The 24179-nt window shown below is 46.5% G+C and overlaps 1 protein-coding gene across 1 annotated transcript; it reads right to left on the reverse strand.

Moving 5' to 3' along the window:
* Positions 1 to 11702: 11702 nt before the first annotated feature.
* Positions 11703 to 23745, reverse strand: LOC310747903 (keratin, type I cytoskeletal 19-like). Its single transcript, XM_083583300.1, has 9 exons — positions 23124 to 23745; positions 19121 to 19203; positions 18347 to 18503; positions 16750 to 16911; positions 16006 to 16131; positions 14793 to 15013; positions 13559 to 13587; positions 11995 to 12136; positions 11703 to 11810 (listed from the first exon to the last, which is right to left on the reverse strand). Exons 1-8 carry the CDS (start codon positions 23598 to 23600, stop codon positions 12114 to 12116), a joined length of 1278 nt encoding a protein of 425 aa, XP_083439426.1. The 5' UTR covers positions 23601 to 23745; the 3' UTR covers positions 11703 to 11810; positions 11995 to 12113.
* Between the last annotated feature and the right edge of the window lie 434 nt (positions 23746 to 24179).

Genomic DNA, 24179 nt, shown 5'->3' on the forward strand with positions numbered 1-24179 from the left:
TGAAGCCATTGGTTCATATCCTACCCTCCAGAGCAGGAGAAGACAAGCTTGTTCCCTCTTCCACGTGACAGCCCTTGAGATATTTGAAGATGGCCCTCACATCTCCTCTCAGTCTCCTTTTTTCAAGGCTAAATTTCAACCTTTCCCCATAAGCCTTGGTTTCCAGACCCTTCGTTATCTTGGTTGCCCTCCTCTGCACACATTCCAGCTTGTCAACCTCCTTCTTAAACTGTGATGCTGAGATCTGGACACAGGACTTTGGAGATAACACCCTCTGCTCTGGAAATGCAAAACATAGTCTTCCAGGAATGCCCCATGGTAATGACTGGAGGTGGTGCAACAGCCCATCATTTCTCTTCTAGGTAATCTTGTGTCTGAGAAGCTCCAAGAAGATAGTTTGCCCTGAATTAGTTTGCTTGCCTCTTCCTTCTTCAGGGTTTGACAAACAAATTCAAATGTTTTGCCTGAGACAGATGAAAATTGCAAATGGGAAATGACAGAGGGCACATTTTTAAAGGCACTGAATAAATTATTATTATTATTAATATTATTATTACTTGAAGGGACAGAGGATTTTTTAAGAGAGAGAGAAAGAGAAGAGCCACAAAGGAGGTCACTTTTGTTTATGAAAAGCTTGTGATGTGGTTGTTTGGCTGTTTATTGAAAAATCATTCTGCTTTCATCGCAGGGAGGTTATTCCACATTGCATCATGCCATTGTCACACTTTACACTGTATTTTCCCATCACTTTCCTTATTGCAAAGTCTGCTCTTTTGGGTTGCTCAAGAGCACCAAATCAACTTTAATTGTGGAACTTGAATTTTCTGGAATGTGATTAGATCCCACCCAAAAACAGCAACTGGCTGGAATCACCCCAGTGTTCCTTACCCTTTTACAAAAATGCACTTACAAGATAAATTGTGCTTAAAAATGCATATATTTGTGAAAATAACATACGGATGTGCATTTTATTAGGGTAAACTGCTTTGAACCAGACAAAATTGCGTACAAAAAATGTGCACAGTAGAAGAAATAAACACTAAAATGCTGGTGGATTTTCATGGGGCTTTGAATTCCTGCCCCCTGCAAACTGATGTGGGAATGTGGTGAAATAAAGACTGAAAAAAATAAGAAACTGCAAGAAGTTGAAATTAACTGTTTAGCCCATCCCTATCCTTGAGTAAACATGCATGTGATAGAGCTGAAACATTACCTTGCAAAGTGCAATTAAAAAGCAACTTAAAGCATGTGCAGAGTATTCTCGCTTCATATCCGAATGATTTATTTGTCCATTTATTTTACAACATTTGTATCCCACCATTCCTCCAAGGCTCTCGAGGCAAGCATATATCATCTCTCCCAACCCCACAATTTCACCTCACGGGAACCCTGTAAGGCTGAGAGTGACCCAAGGTCTGACTGACCCAAGGTCACCCAGTGGACTCCATGGCCAGGGGAGGATTGGAACCCAGGCCTTTTCAGTCTAACCACTACATTACTCTGGTTCTCACAACCAGTTGCCCACTTTTAGGATTCTTCAAATTTGGGTGTGCAGATGTGCCTTGAGCCTTGGTGTTTGTTTGTTTTTTTTAAAAAAATCAAGTGTTCTCTTGTTGCAAAAGGATTGTATCCTGAGTAATAGCAATTAAAAAAAATACTATTGTATTTGAGAGAGTGGGTGACAAAAATGAGGGATTTTTCATATTAGTCAAAGGTTGTTCTTGCTGACGGGGCGAAATCTCTTGCCACAAACGGTCGCTTAGGCTGAACCCTTTCATGGGCAGCTGCAGTCCCAGCCCAATAAGAAAAGATGGAATGTCTGTTTGTATCCTGGGAGTCGAAACTTCTGCCGAGACGCTCCTGTTGACCCACACCTTAAGAATCTGCACAGGCTGGCACTGCTTTCTCGGTGCAGAAGAAAAAGCGGCTCCAAATGTCTCTGGAACAAGATGCTGAACCTCCAGGTTTGGAAAACATGTCTCAGAAGGCACTTGGCTTCCTGCCATGATTTATCAGCAGACATGCCAGGGAAATGATTGATAGTCGCTAGCATCTTGCCAGATCTATATATCACGAAAGATTCGGTATTTTAACAAGCAAGTTTCGACAAACCCTTGCTAATCGTGGAAAAATTTTTTTTCCAGCAAGCTCACGTAATGTGACTGGGATTAAAAACTCAACTCAAGCTGATTGTTATCCATTGTATGGAAAATGATGGTCGGGTGTTTTTTTGCCAGCCCACCTTGAAATGAGACACACACAGAGCAACGGGAGGGAGGGGTTGTAGGTGGTGGGCAAATTGATTGGGTGGTGGGCAAATGTCTGAAAACACTCTGCTTCCAGAGGCTCAGATTTCATAGAATTGTAGAACTGTAGAGTTGGAAGGGACCACAAGAGTAATCTAGTCCACCCCCCTGCAATGCAGGAATCTTTTTGGCAAGCATGAGATTAAGTGCCCCGTGCTCTAGATTTAGGGAAGGGTTATAGATCAGTGAGAGTGAGAGCTGGACCATAAAGAAGGCTGATCGCCAAAGAATTGATGCTTTTGAATTATGGTGCTGGAGGAGACTCTTGAGAGTCCCATGGACTGCAAGAAGATCAAACCTATCCATTCTTAAGGAAATCAGCCCTGAGTGCTCACTGGAAGGACAGATCGTGAAGCTGAGGCTCCAATACTTTGGCCACCTCATGAGAAGAGAAGACTCCCTGGAAAAGACGCTGACGTTGGGAAAGATGGAGGGCACAAGGAGAAGGGGACGACAGAGGACGAGATGGTTGGACAGTGTTCTCGAAGCTACCAGCATGAGTCTGACCAAACTGCGGGAGGCAGTGGAAGACAGGAGTGCCTGGCGTGCTCTGGTCCATGGGGTAACGAAGAGTTGGACACAACTAAACGACTAAACAACAACAACACCTGGTCACCTGGTTTGCTTGCAACCCCTCCTCCCCAAGTTCAATCCCTAATGTCTCCGAGTAAGGCTGGGAAGGACTCCAACTTGAAGTCCTGTAAAGCAGTTGTCAGTCAGAGTCAGCAACACTGAGGTAGATGGAGCAGTTGTCTAATTTGGTATAAGGCTGTTTCCTGTGCTCCTGTAGATCATCATCGTCATCGTCATCGTCATCGTCATCATCATAATTTATACCACACCCATCTGGCTGCATTTCCCCAGCCACTTTGGGAGGCTCCCAGTCGAATATTAAAAACGCAATACAGCATTAAACATAAAAAACTTCCCTAAACAGGGCTGCCTTCAGATGTCTTTTAAAAGTAGGATAGATGCTTATTTCCTTGACATCTGATGGGAGGACATTCCAGAGGGCAGTCGCCACTACCGAGAAGGCCCTCTGCCCAACTCCTTGTAACCTCACATCTCGCAGTGAGGGAACCGCCAGAAGGCCCTCGGCGCTGGATCTCAATGTCCGGGCTGAACAATGGGGGTGGAGATAGGTATGTCTTTGATGGAGCACCAAGAAAGCTTCATCAGTGTAGTTATTTAGAGCCAAACTAAAAATGAAGCTAGGTGCAATTTTTGCATTTACTATATGGGAATTTTTTTTAAAATGCAAAAAGCATGGCTGGTAGGGAGCTGATCATGATTGGGATTGCAGTAGGTTAGTGGGTGGGTTTAGGCCTTTCCTTGCTTGCTGTGATCTCGAATAAAATCTTTCCTCTGAAACTGCTGCTTGCTTTGTGGGAAATTCCCCCACTGATGTCAGTGGGGGATTTCCTTCCAACGCTAAAACTAGTTTCAGGGGAAAGCTTTTTCTCAGAGCCCCAGCACAAGAAGAAACCGTCAGAACCCCCATCGGTGCCTGCTCTTACCACATTAATGATTGGTTCCCCTTCCCTAGCTGGTGCATTTGCACTTTGAAAAGATCTGAGCATTCATTGCAAAGATGCGCTCGACATCTTGATTAGCTAAGTCCTTGCGACGGCATCTTAGGCAATAACATGATGCAGAATATCCTTGCAAAAAACCGCCAGTGGAGGGGAGGGGGCCTGGAAAACCTACAGACAAGCCTGCCTAGTGGGCATATCCCTGAGATGTCTTCAAGAGGCATTCCCGGAAAGCATCAGCAAAGTTGGCAACCTTCATGATCCCTAAGCAGTTTAACCATCCCTCTCCTGTGATGGTTTTCTGAGTGTCTTCAGGTCATGCTCCATTTAGCCCTGAACGCTGTACAATCACATCTTTGTTCAAATCACAGAGGACCGGGATGTGTCTCAGGTCGATGCTTTCCGGCTTGTCATTCATTTGGCAGACAGGGTGTGCCGCAGCATGTTCCCATAGATTTGCTCTGGAAACAGTGCCATTGTCATGGTTTCCTCAAAAGGACGGCACCGACTAAGCTGATCTCGACGTCTCTCACGAAGCCATAAAGTATCGTTCATGATTTTGTTCAGGGTACTTTAAGCTGTTGCCCACCCAGCCTTCTCTTCAGCAGAGCTGTATTGAAACCGCAGCTGTGACGGGCAGAGTTTCGCAAAGGCCGAAGCGGGTGAGGCTCAGGAGGGATTGGCTAGTGCCACAGTCGAGCCCTGGAATTGGTGGTGCTCTCGGGACAGGACTTTGGGGGCAGGCATCCGTGTCTAGTTTCACCCTCACAACCAGAAGTGCCTTCAACACAATGAGCAGGAGGGACTTCAAATGTAGCAAAACAGGCTTACCTCATTTTGAAGGAAGTGAAGTATATATATATATATAATATATATGTGTGTGTGTGTGTGTGCCTGGGATCTTTTTTCACTGCCAGGGTTCAGGTGAAAGAGAAAGGAAAGGAAAGCTTCTACCCAATTGCCTCCATAATGGATTTGGACATTTTGATCTCTCTCAGAGAAAACTCTTCTCCTTTCACACCTCCAGTTCTTTCCTGGTTCGTTTAATTAATCTATTACATTTATATCCTGCTTTTCCTGCAAAGAGCTCAAGGTGGGGCTCAAGGTTCCCACCCCTCCTCCATTTTACCTTCATGACAACCCTGTGAAGTAGATCAGCTCATTGCTATTTTTCTAGAAAAAGAGGTGCCGGAATTCACCGCGAATGCTTCCCTTGTTCTCTTACAATGGCTATGGTGCCCACCTGAGAGGTGCCGGAACTGAGTTCCGGTGAGTTCCAGCTGAAAAAGAAAAAGCCCTGGATCAGCCTGGCAGCAGGTTGCTGGGCCCAAGGTCACCCATCATGCTTTTCAGTGGAAATTCGAACCCAGCTCTCCCAGTGGCATTAGTCCAACACTCTAACCACCCTATGCCCAGACTATCCAAGTCCAGGATCTCATCATGCTAAGCCTGAGAAGAGCTGTGGGTGGGAAATGAGACTCAGATGGAATAAGGAGCATCAAAAACTTGGCCAGATGTGTATTGCAAACTAGGGAATTGCAACAAAATGTTGCAGGGTGCAGCGCTCCTTGTTCAGGATTGCAACCACCCACTCCATTCTCCCTCCAGGGTTTCTGTCGCCTTCTACCCTCAGCCCTCTGTAGCACCAATGTTAGATAGCCAGTGTGGTGCAGTGGTCAGAGTGCTGCTCTGGCACCTGGGAGACCAGGGTTCAAATCTTTACTCGGCCACGAAGCACTCCGTGGGTGACCTTGGGCTAGCCACTGCCTCTCAGCCTAATCTAACTTACAAGGTTGTTGTGGGGAGTAAAATGGAGATGGGGAGAAGTGTGAGCTCCTTGGAGAGAAATGCAGGGTAAAAAGGTAAAGGGACCCCTGACCATTAGGTCCAGTCATGACCGACTCTGGGGTTGCAGCGCTCATCTCGCTTTACTGGCCGAGGGAGCCGGCGTACAGCTTCTGGGTCATGTGGCCAGCATGACTAAGCCGCTTCTGGCGAGCCAGAGCAGCGCACGGAAACACCATTTACCTTCCCGCCGGAGCGGTACCTATTTATCTACTTGCACTTTGGCGTGCTTTCGAACTGCTAGGTGGGCAGGAGCAGGGACCGAGCAACGGGAGCTCACCCCGTCGCGGGGATTCGAACCGCCGACCTTCTGATTGGCAAGTCCTAGGCTCTGTGGTTTAACCCACAGCACCACCCATGTCCTGTAATAATAGCAATATACAGGAGAGGGTATGTTTGTGTTGCATTAAAAGACAGACCATTCTAGAAGCCCCAAAAGTTCAACAACATTGCTGTTTATTTTTACCACCACCCCAAAAAAAATCCTGGGTCTCATTTCTTCTTTTTGGGGTGTGGGGGTGCCATCTCAATCAGTAAGTTTTCCAGAGAAGTTTATCTGTTGGTATTTCGGTACTCATGGGGACATGGGCCATTCGACAAATATGTTTTTATGTTCTCAGGGAATGCATGTTCCTCTGTCTCCATTTCGCCTCAAGCCTTCCTATTTTGCTGATGCCCACCCCAGTGACAGATACAAAGTTGTGCGGGCAGTAATTTATTTTTTAAAAAAGAAAGAAATGCAGAACTTCAGACCTCGTACCCAGTTCTCTCTCCCACTACCACCATGCCATCCACAAGACTTGTGAGAATCCCCTTTGGATTCTATACTGACAGGGGGGGAAACACACATTCCTCTGGCATCCTTCTGGAACAGACGCAAGTGGCAAGACCTCTGCTAGGTGTGCTGCTTCCATTTATTTTAATCTCCCTGAAAGGAATGTTCAGATAAATACTCGGCTCAATGAGGAGCTGGATCAAGTTGATAACTGCCTGTTGGAAAGAAAATCAGAAACTTTTAATAAGTGAAAAAACCTCTTTGAGCTTGATACTCTCTCTCTGTGTGTGTATATATATATACGTGTCCCTGGCAACACAGCCAACCCCAAACAAAGGAGCATTGTTCAAGAGAAAAGCTTGCTCTTTCCTTCTGCATTCCTCATCGGCAATACACCCATCCCTCTTGATCCTGAGTGCTCCTCGGCTGTGTCTGGGCAACGCGTTCAAATATCCTTCTAGGCTTAGGTTGCAATCCCCGGCTCAGACACCACCTCCCGTTTGGAATTCCACCGCGGAAACCCCAACTGCTTTCACGAACGTATCCAAGCTTTTGTTGAATCATGTTCAGTCATTGCATTTTTCAATAATCCCTTAAACAATGGGCTGAACCTCAGGACCATTTTTTACATGTTGGGAAAGTCATTACAAATGTGATTGATTCAGGTGTGTATACCCCCCTCCCTTCGCCCCATTAAATGAATTTGTGCACCGAGGAAACTGTTCCTGTGAATAATAGTTCTGCCTATGACTAGCTTGTGATTCACCGGGTCCTGGGAGAAAGAAAGAAAAACACTCAAACTGTTCTTTGCGATCTAGACATTCTCTTTTTTTCTATCTGGACATGGAACCATTATTCACGGGACAATGCTTAACATGCGTAGATTTTTAAAGCAGATGTAGGCAGGCTGAACTGGTCTTACAAATGGTTCAAAATTTCTTCAGACTGTGGATTAATTTGCCCTGTGGAAAAGAAACTTCTTCCAAGGAAATGAGGAACCGAGATCTAGCCCCATGTTGAATTCTTAGGCTAAGGCTCCATTTGCACTATACATTCAAAGCAGGATCATACCACTTTATGCAGTCATTGCTTCCCCCCAAAGAATTCTGGGAGCTGTAGTTTGTTAAGGGTGCTGAGAGACCCCTATTCCTCTCTCAGATACAATTCCCAGAGTTCCATGGGAAGAGGGATTGACTGTTGAATCACGCTGGGAGATCTCCATGCCTACCTCCAGTGAATTAAGCTATTATGGGGTTGGAAATACTTAGACATTGGCTCATTTTATAGCACGGATGCCACAATTAGTGAAAAACAAGGAGCAACGGTTCACCATTAATAGATGCACAGGTAAGTTCACAGCCTTAGTTACTGTTTGTGTGTCTGTCTGTGGAGCAAAGTCGCCAGGAAGTCGGTGCCTAATCTTTTGATCCTAGCAAATATTGGGATTTGTGATAATTTATATTGAGTTCTCAGACTGTGAGAACCAGACACCTGATTGCTTCATACGCACACAGATTTCAGTTCCTCACAGCAAGGTTCCCCCACAAATATCAAGATATGGAACAGTGAACCATTATTTCTTTGCCTTCCAAAGCATCTAGCTGCCTCCCTTGAGGATTCCCCACTTGGTACGAGGGAGGATTAAAACTCACAGAATAGGCTTTGTGAATTCAACCAGCAGTTCTATGGCCAGGCCCCCATGGGAATTGTCTGTGCTTGCTAAACTTTCTGACACACTCTATTATCATAGCTGCATTACAACATATACAGCTAGTGCTTGTGTATTACACCGAATTTTGCATTGGGATTTGAAGAGGCTTGTTTTCAATTAAGAGAAAAGAACTTAGCTAGGGATTGTCGGGGCAGTGATATGATTCAGTTCACATTTGAAGGTGAATCTGCCTAATTCAGCAAGTAAACCAAAAGGCAGTCATTCTCTCACATTTGCACTTCTATGAATTCTGCAATGCGCTTCTCCAGCCAAGTAGTGTCTACAAAAATGTATATACCGTGTGCACAAAATGCATGGATTAAATTACGTTTTACTCAGAACAGACCTGTTCAAATTATTGGACCCAACTTAGTCAAGTTCATTCATTTCAGTGGGTCTGTTCTGAATAAAACTGCATTGAACAAACTCCATACATTTTTGAAAGTAACATACAAGACGCATTATATTAGGGGAAATGGCTTGCAAAAATGTATGAATTAAGTAAAATTGCATTCAAAGCCATGCCTATTAGGAGAAATTTGCACTGAAATGCAGACACTTTTTCAAGAAAACTATAAACAAAATCGCAAAGTGACATGGAAATTCGGAGAACTGAACTTGGTTAGAAAAAGTAGAAACGTAGAGAAACCAAAATGGACTGATTTGCTCATCCCTAAACTCAGCTGCGGAGTTCAAGGACGGCCAATAGGAAACCTCACGGCTGCATGTGAATCATGGCTATCCTGAAGGTCCTTAGTCTCTAAGTGTGCTGAAGTCAGGGGAGGCTGGTGATGCTCACATCCCAATGGAAGATCCTATTCCTGTCTGTGGAGACAGGATTTAATATTTTGGCTGAATCTTGTTCAAGTGTGAGAGGGAAAGTCTTGGAAAATATAGCACGCACCTGGCATATTCGTTGTTTCATCCTAAAGCCTTCATGTAAGATCACGTCCCGATCTCCCACACACCCTGTGCTCCAACCCTGAGTTCCCCGATGTCGCTGGACTACAGTCCCCATGATCCCCAGTCAGTTCAGCCAGTGGTCAAGGATCAAGGGCGTTGTAGTCCAACAACATCTGGGGACCCACGTTTGAAGAAGGCAGCTTCCCAGCGCTGCGGCTGCAAAGGGGCTGCAGTCTGCACGCTGCGCATGTCAGGGATGCTCCCTAAACAAAGCCCAGCCCAAATCACATGGACCGTTGGGTTCCAGCAGTTAATAAGTGTTAACATTCCTTTGCCTGTAGGGTGTATCAGAAGAACGCTTCAGTCCAACTGCCGGAACAGCAAGTCACTTCCAACAGTCCCAACCCAGCGGTAATTAATTGCTCAGGAAAGCAGATATGACCATTCGAGAGGAGAACAAGAAATGCCAGGCTTGGGCACAGGCCCATAGTCGCATAACCCTCCTTTTTGTGTTCACAGTACTCAGCTATGGATAAGGAAACAACAGAGGCGCCAGCTTGTGAGGCCGATTGAAGGTGTGTGACGTTGCATGAAACGCTGCATGCACAAGACGTCCCAACTCTTTTGAAACCATCCAAGTTGTTGGAATGTAGACTCTTGAATGCAGGACCAGTCGGTAAAGAGGGAGAAGCTGCTTTACTATTTCGCAACCAGTTCTTTACATTTTTTAAAAAGTCCCCACAGGGGCCGGGCTAGTGTCCCAGGGGGGAGGGCTAGCATCCCGGGGGGCGTGGTGAGCGTCCCAGGGGGTGTGCCGCCCGCTGTGAGCATCCCGGGGGTGGGGTGGCAATGTCACCCCCCTCAGGGATAATACCCAGGGCGGCCCACACCCACCACACGCATCTTGCTCCACCTCTGGCCCCCACACTGTTTTTCTTCCTGCAGTGTAAATCTGTATCTCACACTCACATATACAAGTGGTGACCATTTTGCATGTGGTCAACTGATGTGTGACCACCAACATGTGGGTTCTTTTGGACCTGGAAGAGAGCAGAATGGTGGCAGAACAAGGCATTATGGGATGTAATGGTGGTGGAGTGCAACGGGGAGGGGTAATGGGGCAGGCTTATGGGCATTCTGCCATAGCTGTCAACGTTCCCTTTTTTTGCGGGAAATTCCCTTATTCCAGCACCATTTCCCACTGCTTCCCGCATTGTTAGATATCCCGTAGACTGTCCCCGGGACAGGTGAGACTGCTGATCCCTTATTTTCGAGGCTGCTGGTCCCTTATTTTCAAATCTGAAAGTTGACAGCTACACATTCTGCCGACATGTTCAGGAGCTAGGAACAGAAGCCCCGCACAAAATGGTCACCACCTGTACAGACACGAGCTAGAAAGGAAGTGGGCCAGTTTGAGGGACAAACGGCAGGAAGGAAAAGTCAAGCTAGTCCTTCACAGGACATTCTACATTCCTGTAGCTTCCTTTTCTTGAAGCAGGAAGGGGTGGGGAGAATCCCAGTTGTGGAAGAAGAATCACACAGATACATATAACATGTAGTTTGGGTGGAAACACAACATGCATGTAACCACTTGGGAAGCCAGGCATGTTTATTGTCATGTCACTTGATGAAGATGATTCTACCGCAGCTCTGACTCCCCAGATTTCAGAATGGATGGATTATGGACATCTAGTAAAAGTTGCCTCTACAAATGAGACCAGTCATCTTCCAAGCAGTTACATATACACCATGGTTACCAGCTGGTTATTCATAATCTGCATTCCTCCTATGATTCTACAGTCAAGGTGGTTGAAGAGAGTGCAAGGCCAGTGCAAGTAATTTTGTTGCCTGAGGCAAAGAACCAGAGCATGTACATGTTCTTTGCCTGAGGCAAAGAACCCATTCCATGTACAGAATCCAAATGGAAGTGTACTCAATTTTGACAACATTGGCAAGGGGACAACATCCTCCCATGCCTGCCTAAAGTCTAGCAGGCTAGCTTAGATTGTGCAACGTCAGGGTAGTTTGGGGGATTGAGGGAAATAGTTGAAGAGGAAAACTGCTGCCATCCACTGGCACCTGCCACCTGAGGCAGCTGTCTCACTCCGTCTAATGGTTGGGCCGACCATGAAAGTGTTAAAAAGTCTTTCCAGTGTGTGTTTATGTACTACATGGGGATTCTAATGTATTTGATGATTGTGATAATGGAATTGGAGTGGTGGAGGATTATTCCAGATCAGTTAATTGTGATATCTTTTTTTGTGGCATCAATTTTTTCCATATGGCAGGAAAAGGGGTTAGATTTTGGTGAGGGAAATTACCTCCTCACCGGCTTTGATAAAATATATTCAACTATTCATCTAAATTCTTGCACTAGCACTATAGGATTTCCCCCCACTCTCATTCCCTGTACCACCCCCAAATCTGCTCTGAAGGGTTGGGAGAAACCCAGAATAAACTTGGCAGGGCACAGAGGGATGAGAAAGAATGTTTAGTTGTAAATGGAGAAATTGTTATACTGACAGAACGTTCACCTTAATGCTATATTCAGTACAACCCTTTGTCATATGCTCATCAGAGCATGCAGTGATTAACAGGCAGTCAATTTCTCTCTTAGCAATGAGTCTCAGTTTCAGTTTGCAGAAGCCCAAAAGGAACTTTATTAGGCAGAAGAAACACCATACAGAAAGGTTAAAAACAGGAAGAGCTAATGCAGAGAATCTAGCCATTGTGTGGCCCTCAGCCCAGTGGCGTAGCGTGGGTTGTCAGCACCCGGGGCAAGGCAAGTAATTTGCGCCCCCTAACCCGTGGATTTGCGCCCCCTAACCCGTGGATTTGCGCCCCCAACCCATGGATTTGCCCTAACCCCAGATGTTGCGCCCGGTGCGGCCCGCCCCCCCTGCACCCCCCACGCTACGCCACTGCCTCAGCCATCCAGAATAGGCGCTCATGAAGTTTGCTGCTAAGTGATTTTGAAACGATGATTTTCATCTGCCACAAATGGCAGCTGCCCATCCTGTTTCTGGAAAGGAGAGTGCTCTTCACTTCTTATCATCTGCTTTGCCTGTAGCAAGACAAGGTGGGGGAAAGAGTTAATGGACCCAAGTTACACATTTTGAAACCAGCTGTAGCACTCCAAGTCTACACCAACCATGGAAGGGAGGCTCAGTCACAGCTTCTGCTCTGACTCCAGCCTTGGCCCTGCAAGATTATCATCAGAAATGGAATTTCATTTGCCTCCTTAAAGAGGACCCTGAACTGTCTTAGCCTTGGCCTCCCACTTGCAGCCAACATGATCTCACAAGAGTTTGCTAACTTCTTGTGAGACTTCAGGGGCCTCCTGTAGAAGGGGTTGCCATGGCAATGGAACTGGAACTGACTCCATCACACCACTTGTGGCTCTGAGGGATGGCACTGTGCCTTAATAGGGCTACTCCATGTTTTCCTGCTACTTCCTGTGAACAATGGCAGGTGGATGGGATAAGGAAGCAGCCAGGCCATGATCCCAAACACCAGGCCAACTGGAATATCACTTCCTTATCTCCTTGGTCTTCTTGGTCTTATCCCAACGGAGTATTTAATATTTCAGTGCATATCGGCAACACAGCCTCTGTTCAAAGCAGCGTTCTCTAACCTACTGAACTACAATACCCATAATCCCTGACTACTGGCTAAGATATCTGGGGATGATGGGAGTTGCAGTCCAAAACCATCTGGGCACACGAGGTTGAGAATCGTCGTTTGAAGGACTTACTAAGTGAATTTATTATCTGAATTACAGCAGAGGAAGGGAAACTGTTTCAGACCAAAGGAGAAAAGCAAGGGCCATTCTGGGCCTCCATGCCTGCATTGCAGAGAAGCCAGGCAATGAAGAAGAAGTCAGGGGTTGCTTGGTGAGGGGTGAGGCTGAGGGAGGAGTGAGGAGACAGTGGAGCTATAGGCAGAATGGAAACAAGAATAATTTGGGTGAAACTGTGGTAAAGGCCATTCTCGTTTGGATTTAGCAGCCAAACCAAGCAAAAGCCCACATAATCTAAGGACTGATGCAAAACTTGTAGCTAAAAAGATTGAAGTAAGGAACAATAAAGGATTAGCAAAAATTTGAATTATAAAGGAGATGCAAGGGGATTCATTAAAACACAAGGATCTAGAAAAGGGGAGAGGGAAGTCAAAGGGATATGTGCTTTGCTTTGCTTTGTTTTCTCTTATTTGAAACTTGTAAAATTTGAAAAAATAGAAAAAAATAAAAATATATTTTAAAAAGCCGACATAATCTAGATTTCTGCATGGCACATGTAGAGAAGAAAAGGGGCACTATGCCAGAGATGTCAGTGGGCCAATTCATAGCCCACCTTTCTGTCACCATGAAATTCAACATGGTTTATGTGGGCTTGCTTGGACCTGTTTAGCTTCAGCAAAGTGGCCGCATTATCCTATGGCTTGTACTAAACACTCCCTCAACCCGCCATGAAGAAGGAAGCCTCACCATTAGTCCCTGAAACACTTCCGGAGAAACTGTGGAGGAAAAGAAGAAGGGGAAGCATTAACAATCAATGTCAGACTAAATGTACTTTGTGAAACAGTCCACCTTCCAACCTGGGGTTGTTATTCTAAGTTAAGAAGAATTTGCCACTTTAGCTAGTGGCTGCGTGGTTGCCTATCTCTTTCCCTCTGATCACCTCCTCTGAGCTGCTCACCTCCTCTTTGACAGGTGGAGGGGGACAATACTGTCATCTCTTGTTTTTTGCTTTACTTTTGGTATTGCAGTTGAACAGTATCTTAGAGGGCAGAATTTTGCAATGTAAAAAATACAGCCAGCAAAGTGGCTCCTCCTGCCATCCCCAGGGCTGTATGAACTTTTGGTCCAGACCATAACTTCCTGCAGTTGCTCTGAGTAGAAGAACCAGAGTAACAAAGCTTTGTGGGAAACATTTGCGTGATTCAGCATTCTTCCTACTTTGACCCGAAGAACAGGTATGCAGCTGCTGGAAAACTGCATACCAAAGAACAAATGGTAGGGGCAATGTGAAGCAATGGGTGGAATGGACCATTAGGTTGGACGTGGGGTATACAAGATTAATTCCTTACTTATGCATCAAGTATACTATGGGTCAGGGAAACCATGACAGTTAAAGTTGGTATGATACTAAATGCATAGTGCAGATGGAACCAGTGCCACCAGATTCCACCCCGTATGGATTAATCTCCATGTCTAGAGCTTTGTTTGACACAAAACCAGTTTTTCGGTTTTACAACATGGGAAGCCAGCCTCGAGCTTGAAAGGTTTATAGGAACAGAAGCGTGAGATTAGCTCCGCAGCCTACATAGCTCCATCATTCTTCCTCCCAATAATGGCCACCCAGGTGTCACAGGGAAAATGTGAAGAAATATTTATCTCCCGTTTAATGCAATTTTGTATTTAATGCATGAGCCTGGTCACCATAGGTGACCAAGAATTCCATGCAGGTGAGTGATTAAACCAGATTCTATCCTTCCCCTGTGCTCAGCATGGAAACCATGTGGGATCCCCAGCACAAGGGAGTGGAGCTCTTTCCCAGTCAATACCAACCCCCAGTAGCCTAGTATTTATTGGCTGATTGAGTGGCAGGCTAGTAACTGTTGTGGGTTATTAAAGGCTGGGTTAATACCCAGAATCTGGCAACCAGAGACATCTGCTCTCTTTGAGCACTAGGTCATAAGAGACCTGTCAAGTGACCTACTGGAGATCTTGGCCATCCAAGAGCTGGCGGTAGGTCGCAATCTCTTGCTCCAGCCGGGACTTGATGTCCATCAGGGTCTTATAGTCACTGTTCTGACGCTCCATGTCCGATCGGACCTCAACCAGTTGCGCTTCGATGTTGCCGATCACCCCCTGGATCTGGCACAGCTGAGCCCCATAGCGAGCCTCCGTATCGGCCAAGGTGCCTTCCAGGGCAGCTTTCTGAGAAGAGAAGTGATGTCGGTGAGAAAGTGTGTGTGGGTGTGCCAGAGACTGTCACCAAGATATGGGTGTGAATTTTAAAGAAGTGTTGTAAGCACAATGGGAAACTGGGCTGCAGTTCAGAGAACAGGCGTCTGCAGCAAAATGGAAATATTTGTTTGGAAGTCAATACTGAAACCCTGGGATTTGCCAATGCCCTTGTCAGAACACCTTTCAGAAGCACTGCACAGTATTTACACAGCTATGCTGGCATTAGTTGGCCAGAACTCACCTGGTGTCGTGTTTTAATATATGCTAAGTATTTATTGCTGCATTTCAACCAACTGCTGACTGCCATGAGGACTTCAAAATATGGCAGGCTACAAATGTAAATTAACACTATCATTTGCACTGTGCAACAGTTCTGAGATTAGCAGCAGCTTGCAGTTTCAGGGGGGGAAAGAAGCCCGTATTTGTAGAGAGACAATTAGGAATTGGGTAAGTAATTTTATCCCAGTGTTTTCAACTTTTCCCTTCTCAGATAATAGGGGGAATGTGTGCTTGTGTGCAAGTGAGCATGCACATTCATTGTGTTCCAGAGCAGGGTTTCCCAAACTTGAGTTTCCAGCTGTTTTTGGACTACAACTCCCGCCATCCCTAGCTAGCAAGACCAGTGGTCAGGGAAGATGGGAATTGTAGTCCGAGAACAGCTTGGAGACACTGTTCTAGAGTTTCCATGTCCTTAAAGCATAAGAAGAGCCTTCTGGACCAGGTCAATGGCCCACCTAGTCCAGCATCCTGTCATCGCAGTAGACAACCTGATGCCTGTGGGATTCCTGCAAGGAGGACATGAGCACAACTGCCCACCTGTGATTCCCATCAACTGGTATTCAGAGGCCTACTGCCTACTGTGGTGGAGGTTGACTCTTTCACACACACCCTACAAAAGGCAACCTGTGACTACTTATTTCAGTACCCAAGCAGTAGAAATAACCCATCACCACTCCATTTACCATGCTGAGCTGAGACTGGAGCTCAATTTCCAGGCCTTGGAGGGTCCTCCTCAAGTCTGTGATCTCAGTCTTGCTGCTCTGAAGTTGCTCAGTGTTGACTGCAACTTCTCGATTCAGTTCTTCAGTCTGTTTGTTTGTTTAAGGAGAGAAATAGAGAAGACTATGTCAATATTCACATTGAATTTATTTACACCGCATTCGTTTTATTACAGGCCCTTCTGATATCCTTTCTATTGTCCATTCATGGTGATTTGTGCTTACAGTGGTAAGGGGACCATTCTACATCAGCCCACTTTTAATACTCTTTGCACCTGCAAACGTTTTGGGGTGAATGTCCCCATTGCTTCCTGCTGAAATCCTGCAACTTTTCATAACACAAATGTCCTGCAGTGGAGGGAGTGTCTCCTGGTTTTGTAACACTATAACTGAAGAGCGCCCCTCCAGACGGCAATAATGCGGTAGCATTGGGGAAGCATTGCAGAACAACCAGTAAGGCGGAAAGATGGTCCAGTATACATCCAACATTAATGCACTATGGCATGTTGCAGAATACACCTGCGAAAATATTTCACCAATCTAGAGGAGCTCTACATTTACATTTTATTGCACTGTATTCAGCAGTACAATTTTATGGGCAAGGTGAGTTCACAGCAGCCCAGTTTTCTTCCACGAAATTGTTTCTTTTGGTTTGTTTTTTAAAGACCTTCCCTTTCTTTCCTTCTCTCCCAGGCTTTTCCATCTCACCTTGGTGGTGAACCAAGCCTCAGCGTCCCTCCTGTTCTTCTCAGCCAGCTTCTCGTACTGGTCTCTCATATCAGTCAGAGCCTTGGTGAGGTCAATGCCAGGAGCAGAGTCAACTTCAACGCTCACTTGGCCTCCCACTTGCCCAGACATAGAACTCATTTCCTGTAAAAAGAGACCAAGACATAGGCATTAATTGCAGGTGTGTCAGCAGAGCAACAATGCCTAACAGCTATCCTTTTATCTAGGGTTAGGCACGCTATCCCACATTCCCTTTGGGCTAACACAGGGATTATCTGAGGTTGTCTGGAAAAACAGAGAGAGTGTGTCATAAAATCATAGAACTGTACAGCTGGAAGTGGCCCCGAGGGTCAACTACTCCAGCCCCATGCAGTGCAGGAATCACAGCTAAATAATCCCTGACCAATAGCCACCCAACCTCTGTTTAAGCATCTCCCATGAAGGAGAGTCCACAACCTTCTGAGTTAGTCTCAGCTTGTTGGGCGGACTGTCAAAGGGGTATCAGGAAAAACTATGGGTGGTGTTCAAATAAGTCCAACTCAGAGTAGACCCATTTAAGTTAATGACCCCAAGTTAGTGCCTTCACTGGGTCTACTCTGAGTAGGACTAGTGTTGAAGACTACCCTTTATCCACTGTCCTTCCCTGAAACCAAAAGTTGCATCTTCCTGCTCCTCAGTCACACTTCTCTTTCCCTTGAAGACGTTGAAGTGGGAGCAGCACCGCAGGCATGCTTTAAGATGAGAGGTTTCCTATGCCCACCCACCCCTCATTCCCCAGCAGGCTGTCCTGCAGTGTGTCAAGGGCCAGGTCAACAGAGAGAGAAGGAGAGACCATGCCTACGTCTTCTTGTCTCGCCATGCAGTTCCGCTGCTGTCCCCTCCACCACCATGGAAGGGTGTGTGTGTGCTTTGGCATCTGGTGGAGGCTGGTTTTGGGGGGTGGCAGAGGGTGACAGAGGTTGGTAGAAAGCCAAGAATTCTTCTCCGCCTTATATGTGGTCCTCTGTGCATGATGTCTCACCATACATTAAATCTGAGACCTCAGTAATGAGGAATAGACTGTGGTACTGTGAGCCCGCTGCATCTGGAAGACTACAACCTCCCCATCCCTCTCTATTTCAGAGTCATCCTTCTTATCCTCCTAACATCTGGCAATCTGAAACGGCTTCTGCAGCAGGTCCTTCTCAGTTATGGCTCCCTGATTTTGGAACTCCCTCCATTGCAGATATGTCTGCCCGCTAGCGCCTTTTCATCACCTAATGAAGATGGATCTGTTCCACTTGGCCTTTGATGATTAATGAGATGGGTTTGCCCATCGCTGGATGTTGATGTTCTGTGCTGCTGTGGGTTATATATGGTGACTATGGCAATGGTGGCTTTATTGTTTCAGTGGTGGTCTTCTAATACTCTACTTTATTGGAAACTCTTACTGCCCTGGGAACTTTTAGAAGTGTGGTATATACTTATTATTAGCAACAGAAACAGAAACAATAAACTAATAATAAAAAACAAATTGTCATTTTGTTACATTATTATTATGCTACCATGCTTCAAAATGCTGAATGCTGCCTTTCTTTACCTCCTCGTGGTTCTTCTTAAGGTAAGCCAGTTCCTCCTTCAGATTTTCAATCTGCATCTCCAGATCAGTTCTAGCCAAGGTCAGCTCATCCAGGACTCTGCGCAGCCCATTGATGTCAGCCTCAACACTCATGCGCAGGGCTTGCTCAGACTCAAACCTTTTAAAACAAATCAATGCCAGCAAATGACGATCAATTGCTAAAATTGTCTGAGCTGGCTTAATCTAATCACTGTGAAATGTAGAGTGCCAAGAAAACTAGTCTTCCCCCACATAAAGGTAAAGGTAAAGGGACCCCTGAAAGTTAAGTCCAGTCGCGAACGACTCTGGGGTTGCGGTGCTCATCTTGCTTTACAGGCCAAGGGAGCCGGCGTTTGTCCACAGACAGTTTTTCTGGGTCATGTGGCCAACATGACTAAGCTGCTTCTGGTGCAACAGAACACTGATACCAGAGCAGTGCACGGAAACACCGTTTACCTTCCCGCTGCAGCAGTACCTATTTATCTACTTGCACTGGTGTGCTTTCAAACTGCTGGGTTGGCAGGAGCTGGGACCGAGCAACAGCAGGTCACCCCACTGCGGGGATTTGAACTGCCGACCTTTTGATCGGCAAGCCCAGAGGCTCAGTGGTTTAGACTACAGCGTCCCCCGCATACTCTGGCATAATTGCTCAATATTTCACCATAGCTCTGAGCAGCATGGCTATGCCCTAATACTAAGGTCATTGATCTGCAGTTAACCCATTTCTATTTCTCTGCCTATGAAAAGTTGTCTCACTTGGTTTTGAAGTCATCAGCCGCCAGCCTGGCATTATCAATCTGCAGGATAACCTTGTTGTTGTCAATTGTGGCTTCAAGGATCTGCAAGAGAAGAGGAAACCCGTATTGGGTTATTTGCTTTCATATGTATTGTAAGTTTTCTCTTTTTTTAAAAAAAATATGTTTGGTGGCCATTGACACACATTGATTGATTTGCTTGCAATGATGTGTGAAAGGTGTGGCTCAGCCAGTGTGGTGTAGCGGTTAAGAGCGGTAGTCTCGTAATCTGGGGAACCGGGTTCGTGTCTCCGCTCCTCCACATGAAGCTGCTGGGTGACCTTGGGCCAGTCACACTTCTTTGAAGTCTCTCAGCCCCACTCACCTCACAGAGTGTTTGTTGTGGGGGAGGAAGGGAAAGGAGAATGTTAGCCGCTTTGAGACTCCTTCGGGTAGTGATAAAGCGGGATATCAAATCCAAACTCTTCTTGTTCTTCTTCAGCACATTGTGGAGGGTAAATGGTCTTCTGAATGTGCATCATCATTGCTTGTTTTATTTTTATTTTTATTAAATTTCTATACCGCTTTATATTTTTAATAAAAATCTCAAAGCGGTTTACAGCATATTAAAATCAATAATCAATAAAACATTAGCCGGGCGATGTTCCTCCAGCCTCATGAGGAGCCTCTTCAGTAGGGCTGGTGAGTCTGTTATTACATCCTGAAAAAAGCTGGAACATTCAGGGCTGGCCCTACCATGAGACAAAGTGATGCAGCTATGTCAGAGGCCGAATGATGAGGAACAGGGAATGAACTGAGCTTTATGTGCCTCCAATGGTGGCTGGCACCCATTGGGGCTTGTATTGCAGAAGGCTGGGAGATCAACAGTAGGTGCAGCCAGAGCCAATGACAGACAGAGCCACTCCCTGATTGTTGTAAGAAGGCAGGCAAGTGGGAGCTAGTTGAGGGCAGACTGAGGTTGGAGGGGCAGCTCCCCATTTGCCTGTATGAACCAGCTTCCACTATGGGGCACATTGTCTGGCCTTCTCCCCTGAAGACAGCCTGTTGCCTCCTGGGGCAGTGCAAGAGGCTGTCCTGTTGCCAGCATCCAAGCACGATACAAAACCACCAGTCTGGTTGTCTTTAGCAAGTGGAATGTGGCAGGTACCATCTTCCCTTTTGCACCAGGCAAAAAAATGTCTTAGGTCAGCCCTGGATTCACTTGTTCACCCAGGTCCATAGCATCACGTTATACTGATTTTTCCATAACATAATGACATGACTCAGCCTACGTGACCACTTGGAACAGGCATGTGACTCCTGTGGCCTTCCAGATGGGGTCAGACCCATCCATCCCAGCCAGAATGGCCTGTGGTCAGGGATGCTGGGAGCTGTCATCAACAACATCTGGAGGACCATAGGTTCCTCATCCCTCTTGTAGAATAATACCAGCTCCACCAGATCTGTGACTGGCCCAGCATTGTTTTCTATCCTTTGATTATGTTGTGACAGATCCCCAGCTCATAGGCTGAATAATTCACAGTGACATCTGTAAACTGTCAATGGACAGATATCCTTACTCATCCCTCACCCACATTCCACCAGAATCTATCCTAAGCTCTGCCCATAGCCTGCTGGCTTTGACCCAGCTGTATAGCTGACGTGCTAAGTTCCTTGCTGGCTCTAGTTTATTTCAGGCCCTGCTCAGGGACCTGAAGGGTAAAAATGAAAAGTGACAAGCCTCCTTGGGAGGCGATGGTCATGAACTCTCAAGGCTGGTGCAGATTTCCTTACAATAACTGTTTGCTTTTGTGCTTCTCTGTGTGTGCCTTGAGGGCGTGTGTGCTTCATTCATAAACAAACTCCCATTGTGTGCTGATGACTCTGCTAGAGCAAAATAAACCTTGTCTTGTACATAAAGAGAGAAGATTACGGTGCACATAGCTTAGCCAACATCCACAGTTTTCTTGTCTGTTTTTCCCCCTTTTCGAAATAACAGTAGGTTCAACCACAGGTTCTCGAACAAAGCCACAGCAGTCCTGCGGTAACAAGGTTGACTTCAGAACCAAGAGGCCTCTGCTGAGGAACCAGTTCAGGTCTGTGTGAAACCTCTTGGTAAGTCAGGATGGTGATGCATGAAGGGATGAGTGAAAGAATCAGAAGCAGGAGTGGGGAGGAAACTCTTTCACCCCATCCGCCAGGGAGAGCACAGGATTTAAACTTCACGGAGACAAAGGCTTCACTATTAGGAAGAACTTTCCAGTTGCAAGAGAGGTTCAGAACTAGAAAAGTATTTATCTCTCATAGGCCATGTGCGAGACGGATGTGGTAAAAAAGCATTTACTCAATCTTCCTCAAACTCGGCCCTCCAGAAGTTTTCAGACTACAGTTCCCATCATCCCTGACCACTGGTTCTGCTAGCTAGGGATCATGGGAATTGTAGGCCAAAAACATCTGGAGGGCCGAGTTTGAGGAAGCCTGCATTTACTGCTAGGATGAAGAACCTGACACCCTCCTGATATTGTTGGACTACAACTCCCATCATTCCAAGCCAGCATGGCTGATGGTCACAGGTGACCAAAACACGTGGAGGACCATGAATTTTCCACCCACCACGACTGCTAGAAAAGCAATGCTGTACCACAAGAATTGTAGCTGATGGTATGTATCCATAACTGGTTCTGGCTCACCCAACACATTATCATTCCACGTGAGAGAGACTCAGGATGTGGTGAAAATACCTCTCAGTCTCCATTCCTGACCTTATGACATGGGAAGGGATAATGCCCAACCTCATATGGGAATGAAGGAGAGACAGAGTCTTAGGAGCATAAATCTAGGCAATTGCCACACTTCCAAATGTACATTCGGACTAAGCAACTAACAGGGCAAGTCTACGCATGTTTCTTCAGATGTAAATCCCATTCAGTAAGGCTTGCTCTCTAGTAAGTGTGTACAGGGTTGCAGTCTAAATCTTGCTTTACTACATGCATCACATATAGTGTCCCTGGTCCACTCTTGCAAACCCTGAAAATAAATTCCCATTCAGTTCAAAGATTGATTGTGAGCATTGGCTTCTAGAATTTGATATATGGTGGTTGCTCAGCCAAGTTCCATTAAGAGCTATCGAGGATCAGAATACTGCTGAACTGAGGGCAGTGCCAGCAACAGTTTCACGTAGCTGCAGTCCTAGAAAAGGTAGCCCAGCGTGACCAAACTCTGATAATGCCAGAGGGCATTAATAACTGAAGCCAGACATTGTTTGCTGCAGTCTTGGAGCCAGGAAACAAAACAGATAAGGAAACTGGCTGTATTCAAACAGTTTCCATTGCAATCAGACAGATAAAGAGATGGATTGCATTGCATTCTGGTGCTATGAATACACCAGAATGGGTAAAATGACTGAATTCGCAGCAATGCACAGAACAAAGCTGTTTGCAAATGCAACATCTTGCAGCCACATCTATCCAATAAGGGCTTTGTGGCAAAAAGAAAAGACCTTTGCAGGGCTAACCACTGCAGGGACAACCAGCACATGTATTCTCCGCAGAGGAAAGGGGGCTAAATGGAAATTATTGCTAATGAACAGCATGTGGAATTAATCCACTGTATCACTTCCTGGTTGAGACAGGTGCAGCTGCAGTATTTAAAGCCTGGCTTTGATTCTTGTCTCCTTCACCCAGTTGTGAAGATACTGCACCAGCCAGTCCTGTGCTGTTCACCTGGTAAGGGAGGCTACTGTGGTGCCCATCCTCAGTAGGGCAAAACTGAAGTGCAAGCATCTGAATGCAGCCTTTTCATTGTGCAAGCTCTTACCAAACATGCACAGTCATCCAAGCTCGGTTGCTATTGCACCCACTTTACAGATGGAAGTGCCAAGAGGTCGGGACTTCCTACTCAGACCTACCCAACTCAGCTATTTGCGTGGGTGGGTAGTGTTCTCCACCTCTGCCGTTTTCACAGCTAGGCCCTTGGTGCACTCCACGTCCCCTCCCACCGTGCGGCTTACAAATGTGAAGTCCTACCTTGTCTCTGAGGTCTTCGATGGTCTTATAGTAGTGGCTGTAGTCCCTGGATGGGCTGGTGGGAGACTGCTTCTGGTGCCACTCTCGGATCTTCACCTCCAGCTCTGTGTTGGCTTCCTCCAGAGCACGCACCTTGTCCAGGTAGTTGGCCAGGCGGTCGTTCAGGTTCTGCATAGTGACCTTCTCGTTTCCAGAAAGGAGGCCGTCGTTGCTGCCACCAAAGCCACCTCCAACACCTCCCCCAAAGCCCCCGCCAAAGCCCCCACCGTAGCCCCCACCAAGGCCCCCACCATAGCAAGCCCCAGCTCCTCCGCCATAGCCAAGCCCTAGGCCTCCTCCAGCCCCAGAGGAGACGAACCTAGCGGAAGACATGGAAATGCCCTGGCCGCCAGATCCACCATGGATGCTTGGAGCTCTGAAGGAAGACCCGCCATAGCCCCCGCCAGAGACGGATTGCCTGAAGCTGTAACTGGCCATTGAGAGGGGATTTCTGAAAGCTGCTCTTGGCAAGCGAGTTAACACAGTGTGTGATCTGGAGGCAGAAATGTGAGCGACGCTTCTCTACCTGCCTCCTTTTATGTCAGCCTCTGGGTTGGGGTGGGGGGGGAGAGGGTTGTCCACCCAACAAAGCTGATATGTGAGTCCTCTGGAACGGACCAGCCCTAAACACTCATTGGTCAGTCAGCACAAAGTGGGCTGTGTTTCTTTCCCAAGTGTTTGCAAAGAAACTGCATTTTCCTCCTCTCCCCTCCCCTTTTCCCCTTTGTCTTACCTTTCTGTGTCCCCCCCCCCATGCCAACAAAAGGTGTGATTCACGGTAGGTGGCTTTCGCTCAGGGGAAAGGCATTGGTAAAACCTAGATGATAGTTTACTTAAGCCGCAGCTAAACCCTTGAGCACACACACCTGTCCGCACACACACACACACACACCTGTACATAAACACACACACACACTCCTTTGTAGGAGCAGTTTGGGTGGGGGGTGGGTGGGGAGAACTTGTAGCTGCCAGTCACCCGGCAAAGTTGCTGGAGGTGAAATTGAGAGTGATGTGGTT

Source organism: Podarcis filfolensis, assembly GCF_964270895.1.
Source record: "Podarcis filfolensis genome assembly, chromosome: 13".
In the NCBI taxonomy this organism is placed as follows: Eukaryota; Metazoa; Chordata; class Lepidosauria; order Squamata; family Lacertidae; genus Podarcis; species Podarcis filfolensis.